The 18,794-nt window shown below is 39.6% G+C and overlaps 2 protein-coding genes across 2 annotated transcripts; one reads left to right on the forward strand and one right to left on the reverse strand.

The window, feature by feature from the left end:
- The first annotated feature begins 121 nt into the window (after positions 1-121).
- LOC307003813 (uncharacterized protein) lies at positions 122-17,700 on the forward strand. Its single transcript, XM_079622630.1, has 3 exons — positions 122-188; positions 1,147-1,293; positions 15,246-17,700. Exons 2-3 carry the CDS (start codon positions 1,209-1,211, stop codon positions 16,931-16,933), a joined length of 1,773 nt encoding a protein of 590 aa, XP_079478756.1. The 5' UTR covers positions 122-188; positions 1,147-1,208; the 3' UTR covers positions 16,934-17,700.
- Positions 10,942-11,744, reverse strand: LOC307003819 (uncharacterized protein). Its single transcript, XM_079622638.1, has 2 exons — positions 11,413-11,744; positions 10,942-11,274 (listed from the first exon to the last, which is right to left on the reverse strand). The coding sequence occupies exons 1-2, from the start codon at positions 11,723-11,725 to the stop codon at positions 10,976-10,978; spliced, it is 612 nt and encodes a 203-aa protein (XP_079478764.1). The 5' UTR covers positions 11,726-11,744; the 3' UTR covers positions 10,942-10,975.
- Positions 17,701-18,794: the final 1,094 nt, after the last annotated feature.

Here is an 18,794-nt window from a genome sequence, read left to right on the forward strand (position 1 = left end):
TGTGTTGTCAGATTTATTTGATAAGCAAGTATTTGTCATTTGTAACAAGATACTTGTTTAATGTACTGTATCTGTGCCTTTATTTGCTCATTAATCGTAGCGTGTAAAAACTGAACTTTTATTTTGGTTTTGGCGATATGACGTCATAAGGCTGCGCCGCTCATTCGTCTTGATTCGGCAGAAGAAAGGTTTGTGTTTTAAATTCGAAGTGTTTAAGTCAATCCAAATCTTTAGATTTTTATTTATTTATACAGTTTTTATATTAACTGCGAAGAATCTGTAACTATGAATGAATTGCATTTTACATTAATGGCTATCATAGTCATGCTTTATTTTATTAAATGCCAGTCACATTACAAATAATAAACATGACAAAAATCCAACACATATTGAACAAATATAAACTACAACAAATAGGAAAAGTAAATATACAGTGTAATATATGAAATAAATAATACAAATACTAATTTAAACAGGGAAAAAAGAACAGGTATGAGATCATCATTTAAATAGCATACAAGCTTCACATAGAGACCTAGTGCGTTTTGCTTTACTGTTTTTCAACCCAAGTAGTAATTCTATAATATAATTTGTCATATCTATCTGAAATAACAGTGGGTTTTCCTTTAGCCCATTTTTGTTCATGTAGGCTATATTTAGCATTTCTCCACAATGAAGGCCACATTTGGTGGTAATATTTGTCTATTAAAATAAAAAATACATATTTTTCAGAAAAGTAAACTTTCATGCTTTATTTAAAATGAATGAACTGTATAAATGTCTCGTCAAGTCTCAGTTTGTCCCCTATATCGGAAATCATAAAAACGAATTCGGTCACTGGCAAGTAGTGATGGGAGAAACTGAACTTTTAGGAACAGTTGAACCAACCACTTTGCAGAATGATTCACTTGAATCGCATGATCACCTATTGGTCAAAACTGTGAACATGCAACAAGAACACAAACGTTTAATGACAACTTTCACAAACCAATTGCAAGTGTTTATATGAAAGAGGATCTACTGAAGAGTTTTATCAGGTTATTTATGACCATCATCACTCTAACACACATCTCACTAACTGGGGAGCTGAATGAGATTTAGCTTGGAATTATCTAACTTTTTTGTGTCTCATTTTATACACAACAGTGTCCAAACACAGAAAACTCCTGGTGAAGCAACTGAGATCCACGTTACATGCTGTTATAAAGATGGCATTCATTAAAGAGGAGAGTGAAGACTTCAAGATTGAAGGAACATTCACAGTAAAACAAGAAGATACTGAGGAACGAACAGGTTGGTTTCATTCTCAAAACTCTACAGAAATGAATCATATTTTTGAAGAGTGTCATTAGTGTCCTAATTAAAGTGGTTTTATTTGACATGGAGCGAGTCACTCGCCTTATGTGGACAGACATGTGAGATGATCAGACAAATACTTGTGATGCCTTCAAGTGCACCTGAAAAAAATCTAACTTCCAAGTTGGTCATCATTATTATGTCATTCTGAAAACAAGAATAATCATACTGATGTAGCCAAAGAGCTAATCATTAATAATTTAAGCTTCTCATTAAACACAATAGACACACTAGATATATTAAAGGGGAACTATTATGCAAATATTATTTTTATAAGGTGTTTGAACAGATGTGTGTGTACAGTGTGTGTAAACAACCAGACAATAATTATAAAAATCCACCCAGTACTTTTTTATAATCCCCATAAAAATGATCTGTGTGTGTTTTTTTTTTTAGCTAAAACTTCACATACACACTCTGGGGACACCAGAGACTTATTTTACATCTCTTATTATGCGCAATTCAAGCAGTGAGAAGAGGCGAGTGTGTGTCACTTTGCCGTCGAAGAGAAGCAAGCGAGAACACGCAGAGTTAAGAAACCACAGATCCAAATGATCTTAACTATAGCAGTTATCTAGGCTTACTTTTTTCCATCAACTTAATAATGACAGAATCCTTTAGCACGTCAAATACAAATATTTACAGTAATTTATTTTAGTATTTTCATGGGGCTTTGAAGTGCTTAAAAAGGCGAATTATGATAAATCACATGACTTTGTAACTTTCACTTTTCAAACCAATGGGAAAAAAAAGTGCAGTGAGATTTTATTGATAGTTGACGCAGTTTGTTTTATACAAGCAATTGTGGAAATGGCCGAGATTGACTGGGGGGAGCCTATTTGGAAACATGTTTTATATTTTTTTAGGGGTGTAAAGGAACCCCAAAAAATGTGATAGACCACCCACGGTTCGTACCGAACGTGCCCAGCCCTAGCCCATTGTTGAGGTTGTTAAATGCACTATATTAGCCTATATACAGTGGGGAAAATAATTATTTGATCCCTGAATGAAGAGTCTATAATTTGTATGGTAGTTTTATTTTAACGGACATAGACAGAATATCAACCAAAAAAGCCAGAAAAACACATTGGGCCCTATCTTGCACCCAGCGCAATTGACTTTGTACACCGATGCATGTATCAATCCTATTTTGCACCCGACGCACAGCGGACTTTTCCCTCCAAAGACGCACGTCGGTAGCCTGGCAAGCCAGACCTACATCAAGATGTTAGGTCTGGCAACTCACCATTTGGATGGCTCAATCCGAGGGACGGGATAAATGATTGTCTTTCAAATTCCCTCTGCACACAATAGGATAGCGCTAAAACCAACCAGAGCAACGAAGAAGGTGACGTAGTCAGAGCGGCAAAGATCCGGTCCGGCAAAACTCCGAACACTTCTTCCTTTTTTAAGAATGACTCAAGTGCCGTTCTTTGCTCTTTTCTCAAAGAAAAACTTAACTCCTAGTCCTCCAGAGTCGCGGCCCAAGCCGATTCAAAAGACCGCTGTTCGCCAGCAGCAGCAGCCATTCTTTGTTTTCAAGTGGCAGGGAACCGTCGCAACTCTGTCGTCATTATGTTAGCCTACTCTATACACGATGTAATTGGCCTGACCCAATTTAGGTTTATCCAGCTCGAAAGTCAACGGAGAGTTGCTAGACTACCCTGGCTGCAAAATATATTTTGCTGCTGCTAGGGTACGTCTAGATTTCTAGGCTAGCACGTCGTTAAAGGGGCAGTGCAGCGAAAAGAGGAGGCGTGTTCCGGCGCAAACGTTCCCTGGTGCTATTTTGCAGTTCCAGAAAACACGTTGCGCGTGTTATTCATATGGTATTTTAAGGGCGTGCTTGGCCATAATGTAGCATGTGCACAACTTGCATACACTTTGATTCTCTCATCTACACAGACGCAGTAGTTTTCATTTTTGTAAATTATACATAATTACAAGGAAAAATATTAACACACGAGGGAAATCATTGTTGTGTCCATGAAGATGTGAAAATATAAATCTAGCTTACACATTTACCCAAAGTATTATACGCCTGTTTAACCGAAGCTAATTTGGGTGGGTTTCTGCTCTTAAAGGGAATGTGAGATGACACTCTGATTGGTTTATTTCACGTTACGTTACGTCATGTCCCAAACCACACCTATGAATAATGAAGCTTATTCAGACCAACCCATTTTTTATTTGCGCCGAGATCCACCCACAAAGTTACTTGCGTGAAAATCTGTGGAGGGAGCTGATACGTTTGGTGCTTTTCCACTGCATGGTACGGTTCGGTATGGCACGCTTTGGCGCTTTTCCACGGCATGGTTCGGTACGGCTCACTTTTTGTGGCGCTTTTCCACTGCATGGTACGGTATGCTTCGGCTCGCTTGAATGGTACTACCTCTGTTGAGGTTCCAAGCGTACCGTACCGATACTAAAATGTAGATTGACACCGATCTCTCTAAACAGACTTTAAACGCGAACCTGTGATAAACGCTGATGGCGCTCACCTGCACATCAAGAATTAATTCTATAGTTATGTGCGTTTAAATATATGTGCGCAGGTTTGTAATTCCCTACAAACCATGCCTAAACGAAATACTTGTCTTGCCTATAAATTTTGATACAGAATTTTAATTTATTTTATCACTGAATTTTCCCACAACGCTTTATCTGTAGAGTGGTAAAGGGATCCGCCATAGGGAGAGGCTAGTTGGCACTAAATAGAAACTGAATTTAGGCTAATAGTTTGGACTCTGTTGTTAACCTAATATCACAGTAATGTGCAAGTAGGCGCTATATAAAATAAACATATTATTATTATTATTATTATTAAAAGTAAGGGCTCCCTATATAGTGAACAGCATTAGCATTAAAGGGGGGGTACAATGGTGTTTCATGTATTCAGAGTTGTTTACAGTGTTAAAGAGATGGATTCTCTTGCTAATAATGGCCAAAGTTTGAAAAGTTATTTTGAACGAATAACAGAGAATTTCTGTGCTAAAATTCATACTTCCGGGTTGCAACACGTTTCGGCTGGTTTTTTTCTATCGTAGATCTAATGACGTAGACCAGAGTGGAACTCCTTATATGAGCATTGCTCTCGGAAAAGCGCGTTCACGCACACGTCGACCAGAGGAGAGAAAGACCGCGCTCATCGACGCATAGACATCATATATCTCTATATAATATCTATGCATCGACGCGCTACTACCGGAAATCATCAGCAGCAGCGCTAAATAGGAATGGTTGATGTCAAGAATGTCTCCAAAAAAGTGTGTTTTGGGATGTGAGGGAAAGTTTACCTTGTTCAGCTTCCCAAAAAACCCAGTGTTACTGGAACAGTGGATGCAGTTTGTATTTCCGGGACAGCAAAGGAGTGTGGCAAGTGCGGTTTTGTGTTCTGGTCATTTCAGTGACGAATGTTTTATTAACAAGACCCAGGTCGTCGCTGGATTTGCAAACCAAATACTATATATATATATATATAGTAATATGGCCTACCGCACCACGATCGGTAATAAGCAAACCTTCCCGGGCGCTCCCGCTTGACTCTATAGCTCCGCCCACGCCCAGAATCAAGGACCTCGGCTTTTTCCGGTTAGAATCGGAAAGCTGTATTTTTATTTTATAAATATGATGAAACTAAAGACTTTTTGGAGATATTAAGGACGCACTATTACTCTATAGGTACTCAAGATTAACATGAGATTGACTGAAACTAAGTATTTTACCCCCCCTTTAAAATAAACTTTTAATTATAACTGAATTCATTTAAAGACAGAGACACAATTTGTTCAGTAAACAACTATTGAATACAAAAAGGTAATTTTATGTTTAGTTCACCCTAAATATTTATATATATTTAGTGTTCTTTGTTGTCATTTTCTTTTCATTAATCAATAACTGGTAGTGGATTTGGTTATTTAGTCAGCATAGTGAGGGAAGCAGAGGTTCAGAAGACTTACCTGTTTTAGTTCATTGAGAGCCAGGTAAGAATTGCTTGTGAGAACAGGTCATTGATTCTTGGGAATTTGGATAAAACAGGTTTTACATTTTTTTTTTAATGGTTAGTTAAATGACAAAATCTGAAGGTATATCATTATAGACCAAGGTCTTGGCTGGTCAGCAATGTACCGGTGCGACCTCCTCATAATATTGTTTTTTCTCCATAAAATAGGCGTTTTTCCAGTTGTTACTTTGTTTTTGTCAACACCGTCAGACACAATAAAAATTTAATTTTTTTAATTTATTTGGTCTAACATGTATTTTAGAGTTTTTAGGTTTTAAATTATTATCTGGCATTCTTGGTACACATATATGCTGTTAATAGTTGAATATTCACTTTTGTTCATTTTTCATACCGTTTCACGTGTACTCCTTTAAAAGATCTAACATCATACAACATTTACTTTAAAGGCTATGTTGCAGGTTAGAGTACCCAGTGAGCCAATGTATAGAAAAATAATGTAGGAACTATATTTAAATATGAACATATACTTATACTTATATAAAACGCTATTTAGGCTTCTGGAGTCGTTTTTATGAGAAAATTTTACTTCCGCGTTTGAAAACCGCCAAACCGGAAGTGACGTAACATAAGGCAGAGCGGTCAAAGTAAACAATAGGAAAGCAATGGATCGCAATGACAGATCGGACGCTGAGGAAATTCTAGCCTAAATGTTTACTCGTATGATGGACCTCAGCCATATAATTATGTGCCTAATATGAAGCCAAGAGAGTAGACAGGCCAGGATTAGACTGAACAATGGTCAGAGAAGACACATTGAGCTGTGGTGTGAGGAGAACAGGGCAGGGGTCTCGGTGAGAGAACAGTGTTACTAGCTTATAGATTTATTCACGTTAGCTGACGATATGTATAACACTATGCTCAGATCACAATATTGTACAGATTATTATCATGTATCAGGCAAAAGTAAAGCTATTATTTAGACCCTTACCTGCATGTGTTGTGTATGTCAGCCATTAGGAGACAGTTTCCAGAGGAAGAGGGACTTTATAAAGGCTTTGAATGGCCCCATTTGGTGACAATGAATACAAAAATAATCACAATCACAACTGTCTTACTGTATAAAAACTTTATATGTAGAAACAGCCAACACAAACATTAAAATTCGGAGTACAGATTGGAAATGAACTTAATATATTATATTTAGGCTATAATAAGTGTCGGCTGCAGACTAATAACAAACACATAAATGCATTACATTACAAGTTTATGTAGGATATGTTAATTAAATTAAGATAAGGCAAATTAAGACAGGTAGGCTACATGTAGCCTATGCATTTTGTAAAACAGAAGTACAATAATCTCTGACGGATCCGTGACCGTCATGTTTCCCGCCCACGGGCCGCGGCCGAAACACAATCTGACGGCGGACCGGGCGACCCGATGAAGGAGCCGGAACAGTGTGCACATATCACCGTCATCATATAACTCCATGTCGCCGAGATTAAATAAACACAAGATTTTGACGCGTATCCGAGAGTGGAGCGGAGTGTGAGCGCGCACTGCATGGCACGGACGCGCGGGCGCGAACACTTATCAACAGTGAAACAATTTAAAATACTCATCATTTCTGGTCATACAGAAAATAATAATACATTATTCACAACTACTTTTATTTGTGTAAACTCGCAATAACAAGAAAGCGTTGTGCTTTTGTCAAATAAAATAAAACAATCAGGCGCGCTTTCATGATCTCCGTGAACTGGAGCGCGAGAACCGAAACTAAATATGTAGGCTAAAGCTTGAAATGTCCACTTCAAAACGAACAAATTCGAATCGAAAGCTAATACATTCTGATTATGTAATCCGTTCTCTCTAAAAGCGCACCCGCTTAACAGCGGAGATGGAGATATGTTTTTAACCGACAATGATTTAGAAAACAATAGTTTATTAATAAACAATTAAAATGCCTCGTTATTTTTTCAGACACATTTATTATCATTAGCCTATAAATCACCTTTCTGTAGGCTGTGGTTCCAGAGACATAAGGCTCTTCTCATTCAGTACTGCGGGAATAATATAATTTCCAGGTTCTAATTTTGTCTCAGAAAAATAAATCAACAACAACAAAATCCATATTAATTTGTGAATATTTTAAATGTTTAATTAAGGGGCAACAAGTAGCCTAATAAACAAAAATTCGTCAATATTAATTTTTTTGCGCAGAATTTGGTGTAGCCTAGCCTACAGTTCAAATTAAAATTTTGCCTTTTAAAAATACAACAACCGTTTTTGTTTTGTAATTACGGGTTAAAAATATTTTTTTCTCTCTGTTTTGTAATTTAGTAAACTTTATAGATTTCAACCATATTATTCCTTCTTGAGTCTTTTTAACAAGAATTTAGATTAATGTATGAATTGAATAGTGATTGTGTGACCTATGATGAGGGAACAACCAGTGATACCCTTGGTAGTACCATCAAATGATAGCCTATAGCGATGTCATCAGGATACACATACAGCGGTAGGCAGTGGACCACCTTACCGGGTGACCACGTCGTGGTTCACCAGAATTTATAGTTTACCCACCTCTTTTTTTACCACTACACCTCTGACCACGACGATGATTAATTGAAATACAATAACCACCGAAAACACACTGAATCACGACCGCTCCAACTAAATACCAACCTACTCTGCACTGAGCGAACGCACAACGCAGAGCCCGGCGGCAAACGACTACCTCATGTGACGTAATATGACGCGATGGTGAAAAAAAGCGTTTTTTCAACACGGTCAAGGAAACGGTCACGTTTTCTACTAAATTTGTGCCCTTATGTCTTGCAAAACGATATGGTATTTTCATACAAGGTTATATATTAATTTTGAAGGAAAAAAACCCTGCAAGATGGCCTTTAAGCCTAAATATATTTAATCTAAATAAATAAATGTTTTTTTTAACAAACATATTTTTGTATTAAAAGAGACTATTACTTTAATATATCAACAGCACTGAAGAAACATATTGTAAGCATATTCATTTAAAACAAACAAACAAACAAAACTCCCTCTGACGGTGGTGACTTTAGAACTGACGGTGGTGACAGTGGCTACAACATACAAGTCAAGTCAAGTCATCTCCATTTATATAGCGCTTTTAACAATGTAGATTGTTTCAAAGCTGCTTTACAGAGATAAACGTATAATTTAAGGTAACAGATTGTTTTGGCTGTATAGCGGTTCTTGAATAATGTTACTTTCCAGCTAAAGTTAGTTTTGATTGATTCACTTCCGTCGAAAGGATAATTTGTTATTTACATTTATTCATTTAGCAGACGCTTTTATCCAAAGCGACTTACAAATGACAAACAATAGAAGCAATTAAACTAGCAGTAGGACAACAGTATGTAAGTGCTATGACCCTTCACAGTAAAATCCAACGCATTTTTTATTATTTTTTATTTTTTTAATTTAAGAATAGATAAGAAAGTGTTAGTAGTACTGGGTCAAGTGCTCAAGTGCTGCCGAAAAAGATACGTCTTCAGCAGTTTCTTAAAGATGGCTACAGACTCAGCAGCTCTGGCTGAGTTAGGCAGATCCACCAGCAGGGAACAGTCATGGTGAAGGTCCGAGAGAGAGATTTTGTGCCTCTTTGAGATGGCACCACCAGACGCCGCTCACTTGCCTTGAAACTTGAAACTTGCTCTCTGGATGGCACATGAGTCTGAAGTAATGAGTTCAGGTACAGGGGAGCAGTGCCAGTGGTTGTTCTGTAGGCAAACGTCAGTGACTTGAATTTGATGCGAGCGGCAACCGGCAACCAGTGCAGTTTCGTGAGGAGAGGAGTGACGTGTGCTCTCTTCGGCTCGTTGAAGATCAGTCTAGCTGCAGCATTCTGGATCAGTTGCAGAGGTTTGACAGTGCAAGCTGGGAGACCAGCCAGGAGAGCATTACAATAGTCCAGTCTGGATAGAACAAGCGCCTGAACAAGGAGTTGTGTAGCTCTGATAGGAAGGGCCTGATCCTTCTGATGTTGTACAAGGCAAATCTGCATGACCGGGCAGTGCTAGCAATGTGGTCTGTGAAGTTCAATTGGTCATCAATTACAACTCCAAGGATCCTGGCTGATCTTGATGGAGTTATGGATGACGAGCCTAGCTGGATGGTGAAGTTGTGATTAAGTGCTGGGTTAGCCGGGATTACAAGTAGCTCGGTCTTCACAAGGTTTAGTTGAAGGTGGTGGTCCTTCATCCAGCCAGAAATGTCTGTCAGGCAGGCTGAGATGCGAGCGGCTACCGTCGGATCATCAGGCTGGAATGAGAGGTAGAGTTGTGTGTCATCAGCGTAGCAGTGGTAGGAAAAGCCATGTTTCTGAATCACAGATCCTAGTGATGTCATGTAGATTGAGAAGAGAAGTGGTCCAAGAACTGAGCACTGAGGCACACCAGTGGCTAGATGTTGGGTCTTAGACACCTCACCCCTCCACGACACCCTAAAGGACCTACCCGAGAGATAAGACTTGAACCACTGGAGTGCAGTTCCCGAGATCCCCTTCATCTTTAGGATTGACAGGAGGATCTGGTGGTTAACTGTGTCAAAGGCAGCAGACAGATCCAGCAGGATGAGAACTGAGGACTTGGAAGCTGCCCTTGCCAATCTCAGAGCTTCAATTACTGAGAGCAGAGCAGTCTCAGTTGAGCGTCCGCTTTTGAAGCCAGACTGATTGTTGTCCAAGAGGTTGTTCTGCGTAAGAAAGGAGGAGATCTGGTTGAAAACAACTCGTTCAAGTGTTTTTGCGACGAATGGAAGAAGGGATACCGGTCTGTAATTCTCCAGATGTGCTGGATTTAGAGTGGGTTTCTTAAGGAGTGGGGTTACCCGAGCCTGCTTGAATGCTGTGGGAAATGTACCAGTGTGAAGAGATGTGTTTATGATGTGTGTGAGTGTGGGTATAACAGAGGAAGAAATAGCTTGAAGTAGGTTAGTGGGAATAGGATCAAGCGGACAGGTAGTAGGGCGATTGGAAAGGAGGAGTTTGGAGACTTCGGTCTCTGAAAGCAAGGAGAAAGAGGGTAGAATGTGTGTGTTAGCTGGTAAAATGTGTGTGTTAATTTGTGGATTAGTAAATTGGCTGCTGATGGTGGTAGTTTTGTTTATGAAGAATGTGGCAAAATCATCAGCTGTTTGGGTTGATGAAGGAGGAGGAGGAGGAGGGTTAAGAAGGGAGGTGAAGGTTTTGAAAAGCATGCGAGAGTCAGAAGAATTGTTAATTTTGTTGTGATAGTAAGTAGTTTTAGCAGTAGATATGTTAGCAGAGAAGGAAGAGAGGAGGGATTGATAAAGACCAAGGTCAGTATGATCTTTGGATTTGCGCCACTTCCTCTCTGCACCCCTGAGTTTAGCATGATGTTCACGGAGAACATCAGATAACCAGGGGGCAGAGGGAGTGGCGCGGGCTGGCCTGGAGGAAAGGGGGCAGAAGTTGTCCAAGCAGGATGTTAGAGTGGAGAAAAGAGTATCAGTTGCACTGTTAGTATCTAGTGCTGAGAGCTGGTCTGGTGGTGGAAGTGTGGACGAGACCAAAGAGGATAGACGAGAGGGTGAGAGTGAGCGTAGGTTACGCCGAAAGGTGACCTGTGGAGGAGTGCGTGTTGTGTTCTAAGGCAGATTGAGGTTGAGAGTGAGGAGGAAGTGATCTGAGGTGTGCAGTGGAGTGACAAGAGTATGGTCAGTGGAGCAGTAGCGTGTGTAAATAAGGTCCAGTTTGTTACCCGATTTGTGAGTAGCCGCAGTCGATACTCGTTTGAGATCGAATGAGGCAAGCAGAGTGTGGAAATCAGCAGCTTGAGGTTTTTCAAGGTGGATGTTGAAGTCTCCAAGAACTATGAGAGGAGTGCCATCCTCTGGGAAGGATGAGAGTAGCACATCAAGCTCCTCTAAGAAACTGCCAAGCTGACCTGAGGGACGATATATAACTGCACAATGAATTTTAATAGGACTAGTGATGGTAATAGAATGTGATTCAAATGAGTTGTTGTTACACAGAGGTGGTAAATTATAAAATTTCCAATCGATTGAGATGAGCAGACCGGTACCTCCACCCCTTCCAGTCAGACGAGGGGTGTGTGAGAAAGTGAAGTTAGTGGAGAGCGCAGCCTGTGTGGCAGTGTCCTCTGGTCTGATCCAGGTCTCAGTCAGGGCCAGAAGGCTGAGACCTGAATGACTAGAAATAGATGTAATGAAATCAGCTTTGTTAACTGCGGACTGGCAATTCCAGAGACCAATAGGAAAAGAGAAGATATTACTAGAAGACATGGGAAGGGTACGCAGGTTGTTAGGATTGTGCCGCCTCCGGCGTGTGACATTGGATTTACGAATGTTAGTAATAGTAGGGATTATAAAACACATGGTGTAAGAGTTCACAAACAGAAAGATCAGTTGACAGTTGAGTAGAAAAGAGAGGAAATGACAATAAGATAAAACAGAGATAGAAATGAATACTCAAGTGCCTTGTCTGTGTCCTTGCTCGGTGGAGTCGCACAGGTAGAGTCGTTGGTCTTTACACTCTTCGGTCTTCACACGATGAGGGCTTCACACCACAGTTGCCGCGACCGCTGCCGCGGTGCACTAACCTATTTATACGCACCAAATATCTCGTTGTTGAATACAGCAGGCCACGCCCTGCTCTGAGCCAAGCGAAACCCACGAGTCACGTGACACAAACAAAGTCCGCGTGGCCTCACGTTTACCAGAGTAAACACAGTAAACAAAACAAACTTTCCTAGCTAGCAACAAAGAACTGTGCTAAAATCTACTGAGAAAAGTAAACACTCACAGATTGATGTGCTCTCCTGCTGTTCGATTGCCTCTTCTAACAGACACAATCAGACTGGTAGCTTAAATACCTTTTTGGCTTTGACCACGCCCTGCTCTGAGCCAAGCGAAACCCACGAGTCACGTGACACAAACAAAGTCCGCGTGGCCTCGCGTTTACCAGAGTAAACACAGTAAACAATACAAACTTTCCTAGCTAGCAACAAAGAACCGCGCTAAAATCTACTGAGAAAAGTAAACACTCACAGATTGATGTGCTCTCCTGCTGTTCGATTGCCTCTTCTGGATACGGCCTGGATACGGCAGGCTGCAGAAAAACCTTGGGATAAACAAAGACACTAAAATTAGCGTAGATGCCATTCTTCTTATGATTTAACGAGTACATCAGGATTTAAGGGAAGTGTTCCCAGTTCCGGCTGACCTAATCTATGCAGCCTAACATTGAGTTATAGAAGTCTATAATGCATTATGTGAATGCTAGGTCAAAGAGATGTGTCTTTAATCTAGCTTTGAACTGACAGAGTGTGTCTGCTTCTCGGACAATGGTAGGAAGACTGTTCCAAAGTGTTGGTGCTAAGTAGGAAAAGGATCTACCACCAGCAGTTTCTACCACCTTGATTTACCACCAGATCTACCACCTTGATTTTCTATTCTGATTTCAAATTGTTTGCCAGAAAAACTAGCATGTTGACTTTGTCCTGTTTAAGCGAAGACCTAATTGGGGTTACAATGTTTCCAGCAGTACTGAACACGCGTTCAGACGGCGTGCTTGTAGCGCAAATGCACAGATTTTTGAGGGTAGAGGGAGAGGGTATTTTGCCTCATTGTTCCACCACCAAGCAAGTGGGTCATCGCTGGTATCGATTGTCTCTTCTTGCAAATAGCGTGTTAACTCCTCACCGGCACGCACTCTCTTTGGAAGAATTGTGATATTCGCTTTTCTTTTGCAGAGTAGCTGTGCGAGATTCATTTTCTTTAAAGCAGGTGCTGCGCTGCTTCCTTCCCCTGCATCCAGTTACTCCTCAGTTTGAGTGTTTTCTGGTTGATCTTTAGTAATGTGCATTATTTCTTCGATGAGTTTGTCTCTAATATCTTCCTCTTCAAAATTATTCCTGTATCGAGGATCCAACGTAGTTGCTTTTGATAGCATTTTTTGCCCTTCTAAATCTTTGTATTTCTCCTCCAAGACAGTGATCATCTTTGCTTTGATGTTTTTTGTTAACTCGCTGTCTTCTGGCGAAGGGTCGAGGAGATCGTTGGTCAGCAGTCTCAGCACAGGTCTAACCGATGACGCAGTAACAACCTTCTCGTTAGATAAAACATCGGTAAATTCTGCAACTGGTTTAAGTGCTGCGTTTAACGACTCAAGCACTGCAATGTCCTGCCATGTCAGGTTCAGGTGTTGATGCTTTCGGTCATCCAGCGCTCTTTTAATTGCGTGGACTTGCTCCAATACTCTCTCTATCATTTTTTGTTTGCTTCCCCATCGTGTGGGACAATCCTGTTGGCATAGCGAAGGAAAAAAAGAATACAAAATTATTATATAAATTTGTTCATAGATGTTATGTCGGTAAATTTTCCTTACAGACAATCAACGCTTTTTAATCCTTAATGACAAAATCATAATGTTAAATTACGCTGGATACGTGTGTGAATGTGACCCCTTAGAATAGGCCATACCACAAGTGTTTTCTATATTTTGTCAGTGGTTTAATTTTACATTAATTATCATAAAACGAATAAAATAAATAGGCAGACAGAAAATACATTTGACTTAATAATTGACATATTAACAAAACCAAAGAATATGTTGGTTTTTTTTGTTTTTTTCGTATAAACTATTTAAAATCTAAAATAATTTAAAATAAGAACAAAATCCATTATATTGTTATTTGTTATATATTAAATAGCCTATATATATATATATATATATATATATATATATATATATATATATATATATTAGGGCAGTCACTTTTAAGAAAAATCTAATTCGAACGGATATCAAATAACAGCCTATGTATTCGAATATATTCCAATATCTATTACCCCCAACCATTTTTCATTTAACCCTGACTCTTTGAATGCGCTGCACAGAGATTCTGCTAAATTATCCGCTGTATGACTTTCTGATGTGAATGCAGTCTACAAGCACCTACTCTTCAGCTCCCAATTTTTGTTGATGAAATGTACAGTCAGACAGATAAACGTCATATTAGTCATATTAACGCTGGACCACGTCAGTCGTGGCAGAAAAGAAATCAAGGTCATGTAGTTCCGCAATGATTTTCTCTTTGCTTTCATTGAATAGTTCAGGAATGACAGTGTTTGAAAAGTATTTTTTGCTCGGAAGTTCGTACTGTTTATCAAACGACTGAAGCATTTCTCGGAAAGTCTGTATGACCATAAATGACGGAGTATTTGAAGTCTATTCAGCTGCTATGTGGAAAAAAATCACGCAAATCATGCCAATCATGCCAGCATGATTGCCGACCCCTGAGGGTTAATGTGACTAATGCTGGAATGATTAATTTGCATACTCTGTATTGTTCACAGACACATGAGCTCAAATTTGATGTTAAACCAGTTATTAATAAAAAATTACATACAGAATATAAAAATTTGACTCTTACCATGTCTTTCGTTTGCTTTTAATCTTGACTTTACAACGAGAGAGCCGCCATTTTTTCAAACTGAATTGGTCGTCAAATGCGGACCGCATTGATTCAATTACTTCAAGTTCCCGTATGTATAATTAACACTAAACAAGGATTTTAACACTGTAACACCTATAAGGACTTACAGCAAAAATTCAACACCACAGAAATTCCTGTGTGCAAGTCATGGTCTATGTTGTCTAAAGGTCTAATAGCAAGAGAAGAATGATGTAGATGTGACAAATGCCAAAAGCAGGTCCTTTAAAATTTAATAAGCAAATTGTCTGTGCTGTAAGGAGGCTTACATTCTGACTGAAATTCTTGACAAATTGAGAGGACACTTCTAATATTTAGGCATAAATGGCAGATTTGAAAGGTGTTTTAATATCTGTTGCTTTGTGCCGTTAAACTGAGGTTTTTGTCTCTTTTCACCTTAGACCTGATGCCACTGAAAGAGGAGAGTGAAGTACTGAAAGAAATGAAAGAGAAAGATCAGTGTGAGAAACATGATGCCATGACTGCCGGAAATTCCAAGCAGACTGAAAATACTTCTACACAAAAAAGAGAGCCAAAGACTGTCCCTAACAGTTGTTTCACATGCTTTAGGTGTGATGAGAGTTTCAATCAACAGGAAGACCTTAAAGTCCACATGAGAATTCATAAAGGAGAGAAGCCTTATATCTGCAAATACTGTGGAAAAGTTTTCCCTAAAAACGCACCCCTTAAAAGCCACATGAGAGTTCATACTGGAGAGAAGCCTTTTACCTGCCAACAGTGTGGAAAAAGTTTTGCTCAAAAATCAACCCTTACCAGGCACATGAGAATTCATACTGAAGAGAAGCCTTACATCTGCAAACTGTGTGGAAAGAGCTTTAAGTGGAGCATAAGCCTTACCTATCATATAAACAGTCACACTGGAGTAAAGCCGTTCACATGTGATCAGTGTGGAAAAAGTTTCAGACGCAAGAAAAACCTTAGTTCCCACATGAGAGTTCACTCAAGAGAGGACCGTTTTATATGTCATGAGTGTGGAAGGAGTTTCTCAGACATAACACACCTTAACAAGCATGTAATAATTCACTCTAAAGAGAAGATTCTCAAATGCCAACATTGTGAAAAGAGATTTAGATTAAAAGTAGGCCTTAAGGTTCACATGAGAATTCACACTGGAGAGACGCCTTACACATGTCATCACTGTGGAAAGACTTTCAGATTTAACGAAAGTTTTAAGACTCACATGAGAATTCACACTGGAGAGAAGCCTTACAAATGCTCTCAGTGCGGAAAGAGTTTCACATATAAAGCAACCTTTAAAGCCCATATGAGAAGTCACACTGGAGAGAACCCATACACCTGCAAACTGTGTGGGAAGAGCTTCTCACTAAAAGGAAATCTTAAGACTCACATGAGAGTTCACACTGGAGAGAAACCATTCAAATGCGTTGAGTGTGGAAAATCTTTCACACGCAAAGAATCCCTTGATTACCACCTAAAGATTCATTCAAAAGAGAACTGTTTTAAATGTCATCAGTGTGGAAAGAGTTTCCCAGACAGAAAAAACCTTAAAAGGCATGCAATAATTCACACAGAAGAGCAGCCTTTCACTTGCCAGCACTGCGGAAAGAGTTGCAGATTTAAAGGAAACCTTAAGAGTCACATGAGAATTCACACTGGAGAGAAGCCTTTCATCTGCCCTCAGTGTGGAAAGAGTTTCACAATTAAAGGAAACCTTGAAGTTCACATGAGAGTTCACACTGGAGAGAAGCCTTTTAGCTGTCTTCAGTGCAAGAAGAGTTTCAAATATCAAAAAGATCTGAAACGTCATTCACTAATTCATTCTGGAAAGAAACTGATGTGTTCTGAGTGTGGCAAGAGGTTTAGAAAAAGGAGCAATTTAAAAAATCACCTGTGCATTCACTCTGAAGGAAGGTCATTTAATTGTGAACAGTGTAATAAAAGGTTTATTTTGCCATCACACTTACAGATACACCTAAAAAGCCATGCGCATGTGAGACCCCATTTGTGTTCCTTATGTGGAAAGAGTTTTAAATGGCTCGGCAATTTAAAATGTCACCAGAAAATGCGTATCTGTGTGAGATTAAGGCTACGGTCACGACGCAGATGAATGTGCGGCAAATATGATTTTCTGAGGCTTTTAAAAAAATGTTTTTCTATAGCTTCCAATATTGAGTGATTGTGGAAGACTGACTCTAAATTCAATTGTTTGGATGCATCTCTCATGTATTTGATTCAGTTTAATACCTTGGAATGTCTTGCTGGGAAATGCCACAATGTAAATGAAAATGAAAACAAAAGGATAAACTTAGGGGAATTATGAATATTTTTATTTATTAAATTTTGAAAGAATGCACAGGTAAAGGTTATGTTGTCAATCTGGTCTTGAATATGGCTGCTGTTTGCGGTACATCTGATTAAATCTGAGAGCTTATTCCAGCTTCGGGTGTCTCACTACTGATACTGTTACACTAATGATTCTAGGTATTTCTAGTTTTATTCTGTAAGTCAGTTAAGTCAGTGTATTTACACAATAGATGTTTTCAATGTAAGTTTAGGTGTCCTTTGAAAAAAGGACTGAAGATTTAATTCAGAACTACTACGCACACCAAAGCTCACATGAAAAAACATACCAGAAAATGTTTTAGATATAACTGTAAAAAGTGCTTTTGAACCTTTTTTTTATTTTTTTATTTACCATCTATGTACACGGTGCAGCATCATGAACGGTTAGGATAAATATTTACAATTGTTTAGCTTTTTTTAATACAAATACTTTAAATCTGTGTTTTTCTAATCTAGCCCTGCAGTTTGGCTGTGGCTCTCCACAACTGGATTTGAGGAATTTTCATGTAAATAAAAGGAGCTTTTTTGTACAAAAATATTTGACTTGTATTGTTGTTTGATTCTAATCAAGACGATGGGGCGTGTCTGCTGTGAAACTTCAATGTAAACGCCCACTGCTATGATTGGTTAAATGATGCAAATTATGGGTGTAACTTCTGTTAAGCTGTAACAATCAATTAAGGCTCGCTCTATGAACGCAATACGTTTTATTTTAACTGGGTACAATGAGATGACATTATTCTACTCACCCTTAAACCATCAAACATTAAAATTACATTTAAAAGTGTAAAAGCATCGAACCGAATAGGCTGGTTCCCCATCTACGAGACGTGGCGGGGAGGAACTGGGGCAGGCTGATTATTATGAGAATGAAACACAGGTATTAATTTGGAGACATGAAAGACGGAATTAATTCTCCTGTACGCAGGAGCGAGTTTGAGGCGGACGGCCACTGGGCCAAGAATCTTAGTGACAGTGAACGGGCCGATAAATTTGGGAGCAAGTTTATTACTAACGGAATTGAGAGGAATGTTCTTAGAAGAAAGCCAAACTTTTTGACAAATGACGTATACGGGAGGCTTCTGCCGGTGGCGATCGGCCTGAGCCTTGTTGCGCGCTCCCATCTGGATGAGAGTCTCATGGGCTGTTCTCCACCTCTGGACGAAGGCGTGAGCAGAGGGAACCGCGACTTCGGATTCCAGACTAGGAAAAATAAGTGGCTAACGTGATGAAATCTAGCGCAATATGGGGCCAGGGTCTCGAAGGGACAGACAGTGGTTGAAGCAGCCCATCTGGGGGTCGATTGGAAGTCTTACCATTGGCACAAACAGAGCAAGCCAAAACAAAATCCCGAATATCACAAGCCATAGAGGGCCACCAGAATCGTTTCTTGACCAAAAACCTGGTACGACTCCTGGATGACACACCACATTGGAACCATGACCCCACCGAATAACGTCAGACCGGACTCCCTCCGGCACGAATAACCGACCCGGTGGGCAATCGGGTGGAGGTGTTACCCCTTCTAAGGCTGTACGGACCTTCGACTTGACCTCCCATGTGAGTGTAGAGAAAAGAAGTCTCTCAGGTAGAATGCACTTGGGAGTAGAAGAGCGTTCAGAGCG

This window comes from Phoxinus phoxinus (assembly GCF_949152265.1).
Source record: "Phoxinus phoxinus genome assembly, chromosome: 9".
NCBI lineage: Eukaryota > Metazoa > Chordata > Actinopteri > Cypriniformes > Leuciscidae > Phoxinus > Phoxinus phoxinus.